Raw genomic sequence first — 17,232 nt, 5'->3', positions numbered from 1 at the left:
GATGGCTTGGCTGGGCCTAGTACCTATATCATAATGTAATTATGAATAAAATTATTATAGTATAATATGACATGAATAGGGAACATGTTACGTATGGCAACTCTGATACTAGACAGTGACAGAATTCCAAAACCACGCCATCTTTAGTGAAAAATTGGCGAACTGCTGTTAACTGTCAATGTCAAGTGTCATTTCACTTTTCAATTTTCATTCATTTTACTTCCTGTGATTATTCAATACCTGCTTGAGAATTTTCTTTAAGATTTCCACTAATAAATAATGGCAGTGAGGCTATTGTCTAAAATTCGGCTTGTGCCCGAGTTGAGAGGTGCGACGTATAGCTCATCTGCCGCGCCTGCCCAGCTCTCTGATTTTGACGCGCAACATAAAACTCCTGTAATTCGGAAGCAGAAACTCATTCCTGTCGCCCAGTATGGAGGTCGTCATGCTGTTACCATGTTACCTGGTGGAGGAATCGGTCCAGAAGTTATGGGCTATGTCAGAGACATTTTCAAGTAAGTGGCCTGTATGAGCAGTTTAACATTAAAGTAATTGTACTGTAATCTGATACAGCGTCTAATTAAAGCTAAAAAGGACTGTAAATCACGTGAGATAAATATCAATGTATAGCTTGAGTGTTACATTATAATTTACTGAATTACTTGTGTAGACTTTCTGTTTTATAAATAGGCCTCATTGTTTTTAATTCTATATTCTTTATGGTTTACCAAAATCTAAATACCTACCTACTGAAAATTTGCAGAGCTAAAACTGCCTTGTTCTTGAAATTGTTATTTATTTATTAATTTAACTTGCAATCTTATTTTCATTCATAAATAAATAGGTGTTGTGCAAGAGAGGTACATTCTTTCTAAAAGTCTTCTAATATTCACTGACGATGAACACCGAAGGGGTTTTAGTGGGTAGAAATCCCACATAACCCAATCTCTCCCCAAGCTCCTTGGGGAGAGATTGGGTATTTTGCTCCCATTGACAACAAACAAACAAAAGTAACCTTGTTCACTTCACTTAATGAGTTTGTATATCTTGTTTCAGATATATTGGAGCACCAGTGGACTTTGAGGTTGTAGACATTGACCCTACAGTAGACAATGATGAGGATGTGCAGTACGCTATTACTACAATCAAGAGGAATGGGGTTGGACTCAAGGTACTGTATACTATCCTCAAATTTGAGTGTTAAATTTTCTTAGTACCCCAAGAATACTTTGATTTTACTGCAAGCTATCTCTGAGTCAATCAAGATTGGAACTGCACCATGATAGGGTAACAGACAGACAAACTCACTTTTGTATTTATCATAATAATAAATTAGTATGACTGAGGCAAGTCATCAAATATCCACAATATTTTATGTATTACATGTAAGGATTGTGAACTTAAAGTATCTGGCCAAAAAAAAAATTATTGCAAAGGTAAAAAAATCTTTTGCATAATTTTTTATTTTCAGGGCAACATAGAAACAAAAAGTGAAGCAGCATATGTGACATCACGCAATGTAGCCCTGCGTAATGAGCTGGACATGTACGCGTATGTACTCAACTGCAAGTCCTTCCCTGGCATCCCCACGAGGCATAAGGACATTGATGTGGTTATTATCAGGTAAGAGAATGGTTTTAAATAGATAGGGTGCACGATTTATAATATTAGTACAGTGAAGGATCATTATTTCACATTCCTAATCCCACAGATGAATCCATACTTAATGGTAATGTTAAAAGTTCATCCCAAATCACTATTATTATTATTTGTTGTTCACAGACAAAACACAGAAGGTGAATATGCCATGTTGGAGCATGAATCTGTCTATGGTGTTATCGAGTCTATGAAAGTAGTAACTGCCACAAACTCCGAAAGAGTTTGTAGGTTCGCGTTCGAGTTTGCCAAGAGGAATGGAAGGAAGAAGGTTAGTATGACTACATCCTGCCATGTGCCATTTAATAGAATAGAATAGAGATATTTTATTTCAAATAAACTTTTACAAGTACTTTCACATGTATCTACCACTGTTTCGAAATGCCTTTAATATTTCCTTTTTTCTCTTCTCACTGGGCTGGTTTCCGCACTTAAACGTTTCCGTCTATTGTGTGTGGCCTTTCTAATATATTTCCATTAATAAATTAAGTGTTTGATACTATTATGGTATGGTTTATACTAACGGGCGTCGCGAGGGCGATAAAATTGTGCAATAATACATTTTCACACTACACAAAAATGGACTATTTTAATCCACGGTAGTACGTACACGGTACACTTAAGACACGGATAATTCTAACGCGGGTTTTATTACAGAGAGATTATGAACTCTCAACCCCTAGATTACAAGACTCGTGCTCTCACCCCTGAGCTATGGAGGCTCACCCATAACAATTATTATGCTTTATTTTAGGTGACCACAGTCCACAAAGCCAACATAATGAAATTATCTGATGGTTTGTTCTTGGAAACTTCTCGACGCATCGCCAGAGACGAGTACCCAGAGATTGAGCACAACGACATGATTATTGACAACTGTTGTATGCAGCTGGTTGCCAAGTGAGTACTTTTACTTTGTTCTTTTTTTTATTAAGTGTAAACGGGTGGGGTTTGTACTGCCACCTTTCGGAATTCAGTCAGCTCCCCAACCGTTCTAAAACAGATTTTAATTTATTTTTATGCATAATAGTTTTTGATTTATCGTGCAAAATGTCGAAAAATACCCAAGTACGGAACCTTTGGTGCGCGAGTCTGACTCGCACTTGGCCGGTTTTTAGTAACCCCCCATATTACAAACTCATTTATTTATGTTACACATCCTTATTTGGGTCACAGAAATTCCTTGTACTGTGTACTTTTGAACATGATCAGTTCAGTAGATTCGAAGCAAATTTTTTGTGTATTTTTTTAAATAAACAGACACACATACACTGACATATGGAACCCTAAAAAAGAATACATTGAATTGCAGGCCCCACCAATTCGACGTGATGCTAATGACCAACCTGTACGGCTCGATCGTGTCCAACGTAGTGTGCGGTCTGCTGGGCGGCGCCGGTCTGCTCTCCGGCAGGAACTACGGCGACCACTACGCGGTCTTCGAGCCTGGCACCAGGAACACTGGTAATTATCTATACTCCATTCTTCCTGCGCCGTTTCCTCAATTTTGAGGATCGTTGCTCCCCTTTGATGCAATCTTTGCTACGATGTTCTTCCATTGCTCCCTGTTCCTTGCCGCGTGGATTGCATCGCAGATAGGAGTGTCGACCGCTTCTTTTATTTGGTCTGACCAACGTCTCGGGCTACGTCCGCGGGTCTCTTTCCTTCGATCTTACCAGTGACCATGAGTTTTTCGATATTGCTGGCGTTCTTCCTTGCGATGTGACAGAAGTACTCAAGGGTCCTCCGCAGACAAATGTTAAATAGCCTCATCGTTATCTTAAGTCTCTTTCTATTATCTCTATCTTAAGTATCTATACTCTATGCTTCTATACTAAATATAGAGATAAACTTTGTAAGTATGTTTGTAGGAAGTAATCTGGAACAACTGAACCGATTTTGAACTTTATTTCACCAATAGCAAGGTATGCATGTTGATGAATAATAGCTTCTGAGTGTCATAGGCTATATTTTATTTTCAATAAAGTTAGAGATTCCTACAAAAATTGTAATACGCTAGAGCTAGTCACACTATCACATCACACTAATATAATAAAGGCGAAAATTTGTGTATGTGTGTGTGTGCGTGTGTGTGTGTATGTTTTTTACGCCTTCACGCAAAAACTACTAGACGCATTTGGCTGAAATTTGAAATGGAGATAGATAATATCCTGGATTAGCACATAGGCTACTTTTTATCCCGGAAAATCAAAGAGTTCCTACGGGATTTCGCGATTTCGCGGGCATCGTCTAGTCGGTAAAACAAAGTCGCAATCCGTATTGCACTTATAACGTCTAACCTATTGTACCTATCTATTTGTTACCTCTGTTACTCTACTCAGTGAGCTCCTAAACAATGATAACCCCCACATGCTAGGGTAAGAAAAAAAAAAATTTTTTTCAGGCTTCTTTTTCGTGTTGGGAGCTGCCCTGAAAAATAAATTAAATGAATTTCTAATTCAATTGATAATGATGAAGCACCAAAGATTATAAAACTACAGGTTGATACATGAACATGCCTTTTCCACCACAGGTACAGCCATCGCGGGCAAGAATATCGCGAACCCTATAGCGATGATCAACGCATCGGTGGACATGTTGGAACACCTGGGCCACCACTACCACGCCGACCTCATCCGACGAGCCGTCGCCAAAACCATCAATGTTGACAGGGTATGATGCTGCAATGCATTGGAAAATAATCGAATGTATTTCGGTATTTTTTTTTTTAAAACGATCATTTTATTCAGTTATGTTTTTAAATAATCGACTTATATTTTTAGGTTATTGATTTCTATTTTAATTGATTATTTTTCTCTCTATCGTACTCTGGTTCGCTTGCTCATATGGGTAACAATATGTAAATAATCGATTAGTATTATTAAAAATCGATTATTTAAAAAAAAATCTTTGATTTAAAAAAAATAATTTTAGCACTCACAACTAAATTATTAATTAAGATGTCTGCTACTTAGAAATTTAAAAAAAAGTTGTCAAACTGCAATTTTTTTTTAAATTAATTTTGCAGCATCCAAGTGATATTGTGTTAATTTAAGTATTGTTTCCTAGGTGCTGACTCCAGATGTGGGCGGCACCGCGTCATCCACCGACGTCGTGACCAACATCATGGGTAATATTGGACGCTGTTAAACTTTTGCTGTCTAGCTTTCTTGTGGATAAACGATCTTTATATATGCAGATCTTTATATTTTATACAATCTGTCCTTTACACTATTTTCTCTTTGACATTCGCACTATTCATTCATTTGCGTGTTTCTAGTCATTAAAAGTTTTTATACGAAACTATACTATGCGAAAATTTATTGTTGGGTTTTACTTGTCAAAAGTTATCAGTTATTTATTTGTCAAATATAATATAATTTGCCAAATACAACAAAAATTTGTCAAATATTAAATTTTTGGATGGTGCATACGAATATACTGATTTGTCAAATATAAAACAGTAAAATGGACAGGGTATAACGAATTTAGCTTACTGTATTTAATAAAAAATGCTTCTGTCAAATTTAACAAAAAAAAATGTCAAACACAAAACAAAGATACTCGTAGTTATCATTTTTGCTTATTTACTTTTTAGTCGACATGATCGATAATAAATCGATAGAAAGACCGTGTTTCTTGTAAACAAATAAAGTAAATTGACAAAACTTTTGCTATCTCTTTCAAATTGTTCTTTTGAGAAAAGGATGACAAGATCAATTAATGTTTAGGTGTACTTTTTTGTACAGAAAAAATGAATCTAGTGCCAAAATCGTATGGATTGTAGATAGCCAAAAATATTACAATAAAACATAAGTTTTTGTAGTTTTATGCATATGTTAGCTAATTTTGTTTGTTATTAATTTTATTTTTATCCCCTTCAGGAAAGGCAAAGGTCGTAGACCATGCAGCCTGACTAATTTTGTGTTTTGAAGCAATGTTTGTTTTTTTTGCCAGTATTTGTCGTATCTAGATCCATAAATTGTGCTTTATTTATATGCTTTTGTAACTATAACTCTCTATTTTACTATGAAACAGTAAAAGTTTTATAATTTTATTGTTAAACATGTGTAACATGATTTGCTTAGTTAGAGATTTTTGTTTATTTTAAGATGAGATTAAGATTTTTGAGATTTTTAATTTAAAAAAATTTCACTAACGCACAAAAGGACATGAATACTTATTTATACATATAATTAAAGGCGTTTCATTTACATTTAAATGAAAATTTCTATTACAAGCACTGTTTTATTACACTAGTTTCTGCCTGCTATTTTACACGGCATATATTTTCATCAACCTACTATCACTTTTTCATTGACCTATTTTTATAGTAAAACTTAATTTATTGATCTTTCTAATTAGTATTACGTTATTCGCGTGGTTTGACCACTTACAATCCCATATAATGGGGGGAAAAGGGTTGCACAAAAAAATTGCCATAGTTCCTGTTTTGTAAAAAAAATCATTAAGTACCAAAAACCATGAATTTCATTAAATTATACAAGTAAAATTATTATTATACTTAACATGAAATGTAATAAAGTTTGAATCTTTATCTATTGAAACGAACCATAGATAATAATGGTTATAGGAAAGAACTACTTACGTATTACGTATTTTTACGTATTTTGGTTGTAAAAATATTTAAATAAAATCGTTAAAGTATGTAGATTGCTGTTTTATTTTGTTGCTATTGTGCAAGCTTATGGTGCAACTAAACTACTGTGTCGTAGTGTGTCCTAAGGTGATCGGAGGTCGGAGTCCTGACTGACTGACTAATCGATCAACACATAACCTAAACCGCTGGGGTGTTAGAAACTTAATGACGTAGGCAAAGAAAGAATCTTTTAAAAACCCAAATATATTCCACATTATTTTATTTGCACCTGTGACGATGAGTCACAAACAGCCTACATGCCGGCCGGCGTAGAAGCATCGAGAATCTTCCACGACAACAACGCGTGATCGACTCAGCAACCCGACCGGCCAATCAGCAAGCTCCGCGACTGCCGCGCGTTGATCACGCCACCGGTTAGGCTCCGCCCATTCCCCAGTGTATAAATACGGCAGCAGCCGCCAGATCAGGGGAGTCGCTCGGCTTCTTCGCCCCGCATAGGTCGGTGTGATCTTTTAACATCGCTGCTCGATCTGGGGGAAGGAGTCCAGCGACACAGGTAGCGTTGAAAGCAACCAGGCCCTCTGCTTGGTGGCACAACAATACCGCACGTCCCGCCCGCGCGTTCACCCTCCTCCGGTCTCCGTCCATGAAGCGATCCTCGTTACGTACCGACATAGGTCGCCCGTGCAACCCCGTCTATAGTCCGCCCGAATTGCCCGCGTCGTTGTGAAACCCTCCGCGAAGGGTAGATGTATTTTGTGTTATTAATAACGGCGATCAGTAAAACTCCATGTACAGTAGATATAAGATTTAGACGTAAATAAATAGATAACGGTTTGTGTGATCATTGTTTTTCTTAGCTGACAAGTCAGGCAGGGTTCCCTATCCTTTATGTACGTAGTAAGGACGTTGCACACCCCAGCCTCCTTGCTACGTTACACACCTTTAGGCCGGCCGCATGTTATTAGAAATTATCATAAAAGGGGTTTGAATATTCAAGGAACCTGGCCTACCTAGTACTCCACCATTTTTTTTTAATTAAAAGATTCTATGAGACAAAATCTTTCAAAAAGTCATATTTCTGAGCTATGAGCTATCAAAGTTGTATTGGTGGCTAGTAGCATAGATATGGCTAGTAGACTCTTGTACTGGTGACGCTACCAGTACAACTTTGATAGCAATGTGACGCTTTGAAAGATTTTGTTTCATACAGTACTTGTTTGTATTGATGCCAGCTATTGATTAATATAGGTTTTATGTGTGGCCGCTTGTGTGGAAAAACGTAAAATGATGGGCTACTAGGCAACCCAAAATCTTCAAGCCCTTACTGACGCTCCCGCATATTATCAGAAACGCTTTGGTGAATCTAAGCTCAGTTTGCATTCGCCGCGAGCTGATCTCTGATCTGTCGGGCGATTAAGAACACTTGATTCCGACACCGAATCTAGTGTTTTGAATCGTCCGGTTGATGGTTTGCAGAGTCTAGTACGAGAGAAAGAGTGTAGAGTGAGTGTGGGGAGTGCAGCTTTCAAGTCCCGACATTCTGATCTAGCTATCTGATATTTGCTGGTTGGCCTGAACTAGCGAATATCAGAAGCGGATGTACGATCGATACGGTTATATTCTGACAATTTGCGGAGTGCCATCTGAAAAGGGCAATTTCTGTATTGCGGCCGGCCTTAGGATCGATTCACATTGGCACGGAGTAAAAGCGAAGCGAATTATTATACCGAGAAAATAACTTTTGGTCGTTTTCTGGCTATGGAAATTGTACATCATGACTTTGTATAAATGTGAATCTATTCTTAGACCGTTTCTTGATTTACCGATGCAAAAGTGCGCCGGTAACGAAAGCTTAGTAGAGTGCCCGGCAAACAACTTGAGCATTGACGCAATTGGCTGACGAATGGCGGGTGCACGCGATTGGTTGATCGTCGGCGCGGGTGCAGGCGATTGGTTGATACATCGACCTTCTCTTCCGGGATTCACCAACTTGCTCCCATGACACTGCTTCAGGTCCAAGTTGTTTGCCAGGCACCATAGTAGTTATACTCAGTGATTTCAATTAAGAAGACCTTCGACATGGTTGGTTGGATACCTACTCAAAAAACCTCAACCATGGCAACTAATAGTTTTTTATTAAAATCAGGGTTTTCCACTGAAATAATATAAGAAAACTGAAAACACTGAAGTACATGTTTCCAATATGGTGCGTGTGGCGGTGTGGGTGTGGTGGCGATTATAATCTTAATTGAAATGCATAGTAGATTAGAGAAAGAGATTATTTATTTTATTTATTTATTTATTTATTTATTAGAACGTGTTGTACGCGTATCAGAGTCAACTTCATTTTGGCGTGGTTAATGTAAGTAGTTTGTAAAAAAATGATTTTGAAAATGTTACCGGATTCAGCAGTTAATTTTTTTTTCTTTTCCAGAAAATATGGGCAATATGGCAAGAGAAAATGACGACGCCGCTGTTGTTTTTGGCAAATCCTTTATTCCTTATTGTTGATATCAATATAAAGTCGCACAGTAACTTTATTTTAGCTAATATTAGCTGATGCCCGTGACTTTGTCCGCGTTCGGGAAAAAGTTAATCCTATGTTACGCTCGTGTTTAATTATAACATGCAAACTAGCCAAACCATTGCCCCGCTGCGGCGTGATTGAAAGATAAACCAACAAACAAACACACTTTCGCATTTATAATATGGGTAGGTAGTGTTTCTCTCACTATCGTAGGGTGTGTATTAATAAAAAGTAAGTAGAATAATATAATTACGTAAATAGCATGAAAATAAGATTAGGTACAAATAAATTTATGTTTCTCAGATAATGGTGTTATTTTATTCAAGGGTTTCCCTTGTTACCACTAGCAAAACTATTTGGTGATTTTCTCCTTGTTTGTAGACAAATAATGGGTAAAATCATTCATTTTCATATTTTTTTGTGGTATAACCAGAAATTCACGGTTTTCGGATTTTTTCCTTTAGGTACTTGGGCCATAAGACCTAGCTACCTACCAAAATTCATGATTATAGGTCAATGGGAAGTAACCTATAGGTTTTCTTGACAGACGGACAGACAGACAGACAACAACGTGATCCTGTAAGGGTTCCGTTTTTCCTTTTGAAGCATGGAACCCTAAAAGTAGATAAAAATTAAAAATACCATAATTTTTTATAGCATCGTTGTTCGCCCGAAACCGAAAATGGAAGGGTGATGAGCAAAAATGGTAATTGCGTAAGAGATAAGGCTTAAGTAAAACAAAAGTTAGGGTTATTCAACGATATATTGATACATTGTATTGTTCACATCGAATTGGATATGACATCAAGTGCGCGATCCTCGCATAACTACACTTACAATTAACATTAATAATAATTAATTTACTAATTAACTTAATAATACGAAATTATTACAATAATAATTAATCAAAAATAAGTAGAAAATAAATGCGGCGATACTAAAGCGTTCAGCTCCTTTTTAATTTCATCTGTGATTTCGATGCCGATTCTGGCAACACTGGTACCAAATTTTCTTCAGCATGGTACGAAATGGTAGAAACTGTCAATATAAAAAATACCTTCGGTACTTATACTTAACAATAAATGCTAATAAGCCTGTCAAGATAGTAAAATAAAATTATTTTAATTAATTATCAAAAAATGCTTTCAAAATTGTACCAATGTTGCCATCCCTTTATTTTAAAGGTCAATTTTTTAAAAACATTTTAACCTGGAAAAATAGGCACAAAAATCAGATCAAATGAAACAAACAAAGATTCAAAATATTAAAGAGATTTAAAGGCGGATAAACTTATACAAGTGTTTCTTTTTTTGGTTACTCTTTTTTTTTTTTTGAGTCTGTGACTCCTACAAAATTGGCTCAACGGACAAGGTCCTACACAACTCAAAACAATTTATAATTATTTTATAACTCTAGATATGCAACTCGGCAAGAGGAATAGAGATTCATTTTTTTTATAAATTACCTAATGTGTTTGGCATTTAATTTTTAATTTTAAAGCACCGATTTTGGCTTCGCTTTTTTTTCAAATAAATTTTAAGTCAAATGATAAAATCCCCTGCTGTTATAACATTCAATAGACAAGCTTTTTCTTCTCCAAATTAAACGATTATATCTAAGTATATTAAAAAAATAGTTTATAAAATCATCTCTAATAATGAGATTTATGGGAAAGGGTCACGACCCTCAGCAATTAGGAATACGATGCAGAGAAGAAGATATGAAAATAAAAACGTATTAATAATATAGGTACATAATGGTTTTCTGAACGAAACCTGACGCAATTGAAAAAGACTTTTGTCAGTTATTTTTTATCTCTATTTTTTTCTAACAGCAGAGGCATTAGACAGATTTAAAATTAAATAGAGTAATAAACTCAGCTGTGCCGAGAAGAGAATAAAGATTAAATAGAAAAAATAATACTATCTATCCATTGACGTAAAATAAAAACGAAAATCCACGATCTCACGGTATCTTCATACATTTTTGTCCAGCTCTCCTAAACAACTAAACAGATTTGGATGAAATTTCGACAAAACATAGGTAAATATCTTGGACATGTCTAAGACATATAATAATTTATGCTAAGAAACGCAGGATATTTTGTGTTTATTTTATGTCAATGATTAACCCTCATTCAATGAGATCGTCTTAATAGATCAGTCTATTCAAAAAGTCTAGTTCGTGATAAATGTTAGTGATTTTTTTTCAGACACGAATCTTTATGAAAGCAAAACCATACGATCAGTTTAATGGTACGACTCCACTATCCAGATTCGCCAAATGATTTGAGTTCGGGCAAATAAACTGGCCAATATACGGATAATATACGGATCCAGTTCTGAAAAATAGTTTCCTCAAATCACTAACAAATATCCATAAACTATTAAAAAAACCATCACAGTTTAGTGCGCACACGCACACTGGTAACAGATTATAATAATAAATTCTATTAATAATAATAATAGTGATAAAAAACCTAAATTTAAATTATAACCGCTTAGAGGGTAAACTATATTAATAGTCAATGGCATTAAAATCACAGACGAGTATAAAAACGACCAAACTATTATACAAATCACATTTCCAATAAAATTATAACAGTTAAAAATCACAGGTGTAAAAGTTACACTTAAAACTATAGGGAATAGATTTTTTAGTGCGCTAAAATCGCTCACGACTTGGCGATCACAAATCGGGGGACATTTTAGCGCTCCGCTATCTAAGTCGCACGTACACATTCGACCACCGTCTATGGCATCGCCCACTCTCGAAAAATTTGTTCCTAGAAATTCCCTATCAAATTGAACACATTTTTTCATCCCTATAATGTTACAACAATGTGATGCCATAGTGTCGCTAGTGTAAATAATACTGAGCTGCCTTAAAGAGAGTCTAAACTTAACGATAAATACGCGAATCAAATAAAATAACTGACTATGAACACACCTATGTCGAGGCGAGTCTGTAAACTCATTCAAAAAATCAGTACTGGAAAAAGCGGTTAAAAAAATCGCCGCGTAAAAAAAGTGCGAATCACGCGCGGTAACTACACTAACACTAACACGAATCAATGCGCGCCCGCCTTTAGTGAAGACGCGAAAACCGCAACACACGCGCGAAATTTGCGCTTTGCTACCTGACACCACCGAGCCACCTGAGACCCACGTCAATGGCCGAACCATTTTGCTATCCCTACAATTAGAATTGTTTACAACGCGAGTTGGGTATTCGCGCGAATTTGTTCCTATGTCTACTTTTAAGTATTGACGCGTAAACGCGAAAATTACGTAAATCTTACTAATATAATCCCGCCCAGTTGACACTTCGGCGTAATAATTAACTAGGTATTTATGCGAACTTGACAGTGTTGCGCGTGTCTTAGACAAACATTCGCACATGCATGTCACTAAACACCATATTCTATCTAAGTATTCTGCCGAATACTTCACTTTGGGTATGTGTACAAACATTTCTTTTGTTCGTTTACTGGCTAAGTATTCGTGCGCATACGTCAGATTTGTTGGTGTAGCTGACTCCATTCGCATATAAGTGACATTTTTACGTATCCTACTCGAGCTTTCGCACGTAAGTCTAACATCTACACATTTAACGTCTAGGTATTCACGCGCACGCGGATATTTGCACGCGTGTGTGGGGTAGCCGCGCGCGGGAGGGCGCGCAAGGGAGGGGACGAGTAAAGTTAGAAGGGAAATATGTGCGGGACGCGGGTCCGCTTTTCCACCGTACTGACGTGGTTTTAATGGTTAAGGGCAATGCTGTTTCTTCGGCTTTTTTAAATGTTCCTCGTCGATTCCGGACTTCGGCACCTAAGGGAGGAATTGATCATTGTACTTGTTACTAGTTTTTTACTTTTTTGATTTGCTGGGATAAAAAGAAGGATGCTCGGTCTCTGGGATGTAAACTATCTCTTACTCTGACCCAATCGTCTAAGTCGGTTAATCACATGGGCCATCAAAAGCAAGCAGACGAACAAACAAACAGTATAGATTATTATATCTTTGCCGTTGTTAGTTACCACCCTACTAGCAAAGCCGTGCTGCTAAGCGATTTAGCGTCCCAGTAAGATGCCGTGCAAAATCCAATAGGGGTGTGGGTTTAATAAAAAATGCCATACCCCTTTCAGGTTACCCTCTTTTATCTTAGACTGCATTATCACACCAGTGAGATTGCAATTAAGGGCTAACTTGTATCTGAATAAAACAAAAAAGTATCAAGTCCCACCTCAGTATAACGCTCCCCCTTGAGCGAGACGATCTTGTTATCCCGGTATCGTACCAGCTTCTTGGGCTCGATCTTGGGCGCCAGCGGCTTGTGCTCCTTTGTATCTGAGTTCTTGTCCACGTACGAATATCTGGAAAGTCAGTCAGTCAGTTAACAACACCGCCACAATATCACCTGCCTAGGACCCTGATCTTTCGGATATATGTTGGAGAATTGTTCAAGAATTTCACAACTTTGTTCCTCAGACAAACCCTGAGTGTTGGCATCACTTTTAAAATTAAGGAAGGATATTCAAGGAAGATCATCTCGGTTATGCCTGGTGACAATACTACAATTATTTTTTTTAGCGTGATATAGCTTTGTACAGCGCCATCTAATTTGTTAGTAAGAACTTGGGTGAAAATGCATCTTTTCATACATAAATTCTTCGTTATTGTAGCGCCTCTAGTGCATGTGAAGGCCTTTAATCTTTATATACTGTCACTCACCTCGCAATAATACGGCTCTTCAGCTCCTGGTCATCACAAGCGGGCTGCTTGGCGGCAGCGTGTAAGGCAGCCGCGGAAAGCGCTTGTCCGTGCTCGCGTCGATGCAGCAACGTGGCGGCCGCGCGCTCCGCGTCCCCGCAAGCGATGGACACGCAGTGCTTTATCTGGAAACATTCTATACGTTAAACTGATTGAGTTAGTTGTTTTACATTATTTTAGGCGACGAGCTTCATTTGGACTGCAAACACTTCATACTTAAAAAAATGAGGTTTTTGTAAAAAATATGTAAGGATTCGCGAAAATTATTGACAGTTTCCCTTCCGTTACTTACGATAAATATATGGCGCACCTCACCCACATGTTGGGGAGCATCTTGTTCAGAGCGCCGCACTGCTCGGCGTACTCTTCTCTGTTCAGTAGCGAACGACGCTCTGTAGTCTCCGAGGTCTCCAGGAGTTAAAACTACTAATAGGTTTCCTGTCAAAAACCGCATATAAAAGGTCGCACCTCCATAGCGCAAGTGTTGGGAAACATCTCGTGCAGAGCGCGGCACTGCTCGGCGTACTCCTCCCCGTCCAGCAGGGAACGACGCTCCGTAGTCTCCGAGCTTTCCGAGTTCTCCGAGTTGGAGTGTGAGCTAGAAATGGACAAAAATTCATCTATAATGCTTAGATTTGGAAAAAGGACTATATATTTGTTCTATGTGTCAACTGACCGTACTTTTGCGTCGTCTGATCTGAGCCTAAATAATTTGAATGTCTCACCGATTGTTCTTGGTAACGGATTGGATCGGCAACATCTCGCTGAGGTTCTGCAGAGTGAGGCTGATTTTGTCACTACCTGCCGAATCATCTGAAACAATACAATAATATCATCTCAAGCGCAAGCTGTTTCCTTACAATGTTTTTCTTGTGCAAGCAAGTGATAGTTAATGGGCATAACTCAGAAAAGGCAAAGGTGTGTGCCCAGGATCAAACTCATTGAGAATGTTATGTTATCATCATCACTCAGCACTAGATGAAATAATGTCAAGTACTAACTTACTATTGAATAAGAAAAAATGTGCTCTAGCTCCCTCTCTCTCTCTGCAAGTGTGCCCTGTGTGCCTAGTGGGAGATTTTTAACCTATTCGATCGCGTAAAAGTTAACTGCGTTTTGTATGGAATTGAAACAGCGCCATCTAGTGACAAGAAGATGGCGCTGTTTCAATTCCATACAAAACGCAGTTAACTTTTACGCGATCAAATAGGTTAAAAATCTCCCACTAGGCACACTGACGTTAAGTGAAGAGATTGCAGATGAGAGTGCCTTACCATGATTGGACATAGTATCAGACACGTCTCTCCGCGACAGCTCCGCTTCTAGCTCCAGGACCCAGGAGCAAACCAGACCAGGGTCGATGCTCGCAAACTTGGGGATGTACGCTGCCATCATTTCTATGAAACCTACAACAATTTTCGAAGTGAGATTTCTAAACACTGAAAACCATAATATCATATTGTCATTCAGAAGCCAAATCAGAGAGTGAATCTCATATAGAGAACTATTGAATATTTAGAGAACTATCAAAATATAAAGTTAATAAAAATTTAAATTTTTTATGTTATGAATCAAAATATAGGATTATAATTACTTTCTAGAAAAAAGTTGAGTACCCCTGAATCGTCACATTAATGGTGACAATTCTTTGTTTACATATTTTGATCTTGAATTACATTTCAGTTTAACTACATCTACATACTTGCTACACACCTACTTAATTACTTACCATAACAAATTCTAATTCATACTCATACCATAAATGCGAAAGTGTGTCTGTCTGTTTGCTAACTTTTCCCAGCTCATTTATTTAACCGATTTTGATGAAATTTGGTACAGAAATAGCTTGCATACCGGAGATGAAAATAGGCTACTTTTTATTTCCTATGGGATTTTTAAAAACCTAAATCCATGTGAATAAAGTCGCTGGCATCATCTTGTAGTAAAATAATAGGGAATCAACTTAGGCATTTTGAGAGAAGTGACATTTAGAGAAGACAGCAAACTGCAGAGAAATTGCTAGAGGATACATCGAGCCTATGCTAAGAGAAGCGCAAGAGTCTGCAATTATAATATTACACTTCTTTAGTTTAATAATCTTATTTCAGAAATTAACTGCATAGTAACCCAATTAGGTATAAGGATTTTTACATACCCTGTAAAAGTTGTAAGTTATCTAAATTCAACACTAAAAACTTAAAGCAAAGCTTACTTAACAAATAAGAGTAATAGTTTACTTTATATTAATGATGTGCTCCACTCCATATTTTGACTATTAAGTATAAGTGACAGTCTAAGCTACATAAATATCCTGAGTTGGTAGACAAATATCCTACCGGATCAGCTCGGTACTTGGAAAATTAATCCAATAGCAAAAAACGAAGTATAGGTACTTCATTGTACTACAAACAGATACTTATTTCCGACATTCTAGCATCAATATTGAGAGAATACGATGAAATTTAGGTTTATATTGAATCTGATTCTAAATCTTACCTTCTACATCAAAGCATGGGTCCTGGGAAGCCTCCTCTAGGATGGAAATTACATACGAGAGTACAATGTCGTCTATAGCACTCACGTCCGCAGAAGGGATGTTTTTCTTAATAAACTGAAATAAACTCTCCTTAACATGGCACTCTTGCTGCGCTATGGCACTCATATTACCTGAAACTCATCAACTTTCTTAGTAAAAACTAGAAAATACTTGTTAAAATTCACAATTTCTTTCTCTCCGTTACGGGTCGATAAACAAAGCAAAATGTACACAAAAAGCACTTTGAAAGCAAAACTCACTTAGTTTGTAATACCTTTAACTTATAACGAATATTGGAAGGTAAGTTTATTAGTAAATTAATTGATTTTCAGTAGAAAAACTCAATAGCGAGAAAAGCGACGGAAAATCAATACAAATGATAGTTTTTTTATAAACAACTTATTATTATTTTGTAGTATGGCAACTTATCCGCTCAAGTCAAATATTGCATATTTTGTGCATAACTACGAAATTAAATTAATTAATTATAAAAATAGTCAATTAATTATCGGGTTAAAATAATTTGAACATCTTTTGTAAGTTATTTTTTCATTTAGTATTTTTTAAAGTGGAACTCAGAAGTTATGACGGACAGGTCTACAAATATTTTACATTAGACGAGACGCGCGTGAAATGGAGTATGGGTAGACGTAATTTTGGCGCCAATTTCAAACGCAGTACAGTCGCGTACCAAAGACAATAATTTAATTAAATTTCGTATGTATTTTTTCGTTCATTATTCTTCCTTATTCGATTTCAAGTAACTTAATTAATATAATTATATGGGACTTTAATATGTTGTACAAAATTATTTAAAACATTTGATTTTATGTCTTTATTAGTTTGAAATTATAAAGTACGCACCGAATTGAGAGCTTTCTATTTAAGGTGACTAAAATAGAATTGAAGACCTTTAATAAAAACAGCTAGCCATTAAAAATAGAATAAAATCTAAATAAAATATCGATATTTTACTGTGCGTGATCAATTCAAATACAGATTTTAAAGTGCACTACAGTGACAGAGCTATTTCTGATGATTCAGAAAAAATATTAAAAGGATAGTGATATTTCTGATGGAAATTAAATAAAACATACTTCATGGGTTTTCTATTCAT

At 36.7% G+C, this 17,232-nt stretch overlaps 2 protein-coding genes and 1 long non-coding RNA gene across 5 annotated transcripts; 1 reads left to right on the top strand and 2 right to left on the bottom strand.

Moving 5' to 3' along the window:
* The first annotated feature begins 169 nt into the window (after positions 1 to 169).
* Positions 170 to 9,114, top strand: LOC123870940 (isocitrate dehydrogenase [NAD] subunit gamma, mitochondrial-like). 2 transcript variants are annotated; one of them, XM_045914448.1, is made up of 10 exons: positions 170 to 515; positions 1,057 to 1,171; positions 1,472 to 1,623; positions 1,783 to 1,927; positions 2,411 to 2,556; positions 2,969 to 3,120; positions 4,190 to 4,329; positions 4,726 to 4,786; positions 8,595 to 8,642; positions 8,715 to 9,114. In XM_045914448.1, the coding sequence occupies exons 1-9, from the start codon at positions 280 to 282 to the stop codon at positions 8,639 to 8,641; spliced, it is 1,194 nt and encodes a 397-aa protein (XP_045770404.1). In that variant the 5' UTR covers positions 170 to 279; the 3' UTR covers position 8,642; positions 8,715 to 9,114. The 2 variants fall into 2 exon arrangements, with proteins under 2 accessions (XP_045770404.1, XP_045770403.1); XM_045914447.1 differs by lacking the exon at positions 8,595 to 8,642.
* On the bottom strand, positions 5,356 to 8,586 carry LOC123870948. Its single transcript, XR_006797186.1, has 2 exons — positions 7,221 to 8,586; positions 5,356 to 6,545 (listed from the first exon to the last, which is right to left on the bottom strand). It is a non-coding gene; the product is annotated as an uncharacterized LOC123870948 (long non-coding RNA).
* A 437-nt stretch (positions 9,115 to 9,551) lies between the features above and the next one.
* LOC123870945 (CUE domain-containing protein 2) lies at positions 9,552 to 16,516 on the bottom strand. 2 transcript variants are annotated; one of them, XM_045914461.1, is made up of 8 exons: positions 16,376 to 16,516; positions 16,076 to 16,246; positions 14,854 to 14,985; positions 14,305 to 14,392; positions 14,048 to 14,177; positions 13,541 to 13,704; positions 13,053 to 13,182; positions 9,552 to 12,637 (listed from the first exon to the last, which is right to left on the bottom strand). In XM_045914461.1, the coding sequence occupies exons 2-8, from the start codon at positions 16,239 to 16,241 to the stop codon at positions 12,575 to 12,577; spliced, it is 873 nt and encodes a 290-aa protein (XP_045770417.1). In that variant the 5' UTR covers positions 16,242 to 16,246; positions 16,376 to 16,516; the 3' UTR covers positions 9,552 to 12,574. The 2 variants fall into 2 exon arrangements, with proteins under 2 accessions (XP_045770417.1, XP_045770418.1); XM_045914462.1 differs by having other exon boundaries at positions 16,390 to 16,516.
* Between the last annotated feature and the right edge of the window lie 716 nt (positions 16,517 to 17,232).

Source organism: Maniola jurtina, chromosome 13 (assembly GCF_905333055.1).
Source record: "Maniola jurtina chromosome 13, ilManJurt1.1, whole genome shotgun sequence".
Lineage (NCBI taxonomy): Eukaryota > Metazoa > Arthropoda > Insecta > Lepidoptera > Nymphalidae > Maniola > Maniola jurtina.
The sequence above is the reverse complement of the archived record's forward strand: the minus strand, read 5'-3'. Positions and strand labels throughout refer to the sequence as shown.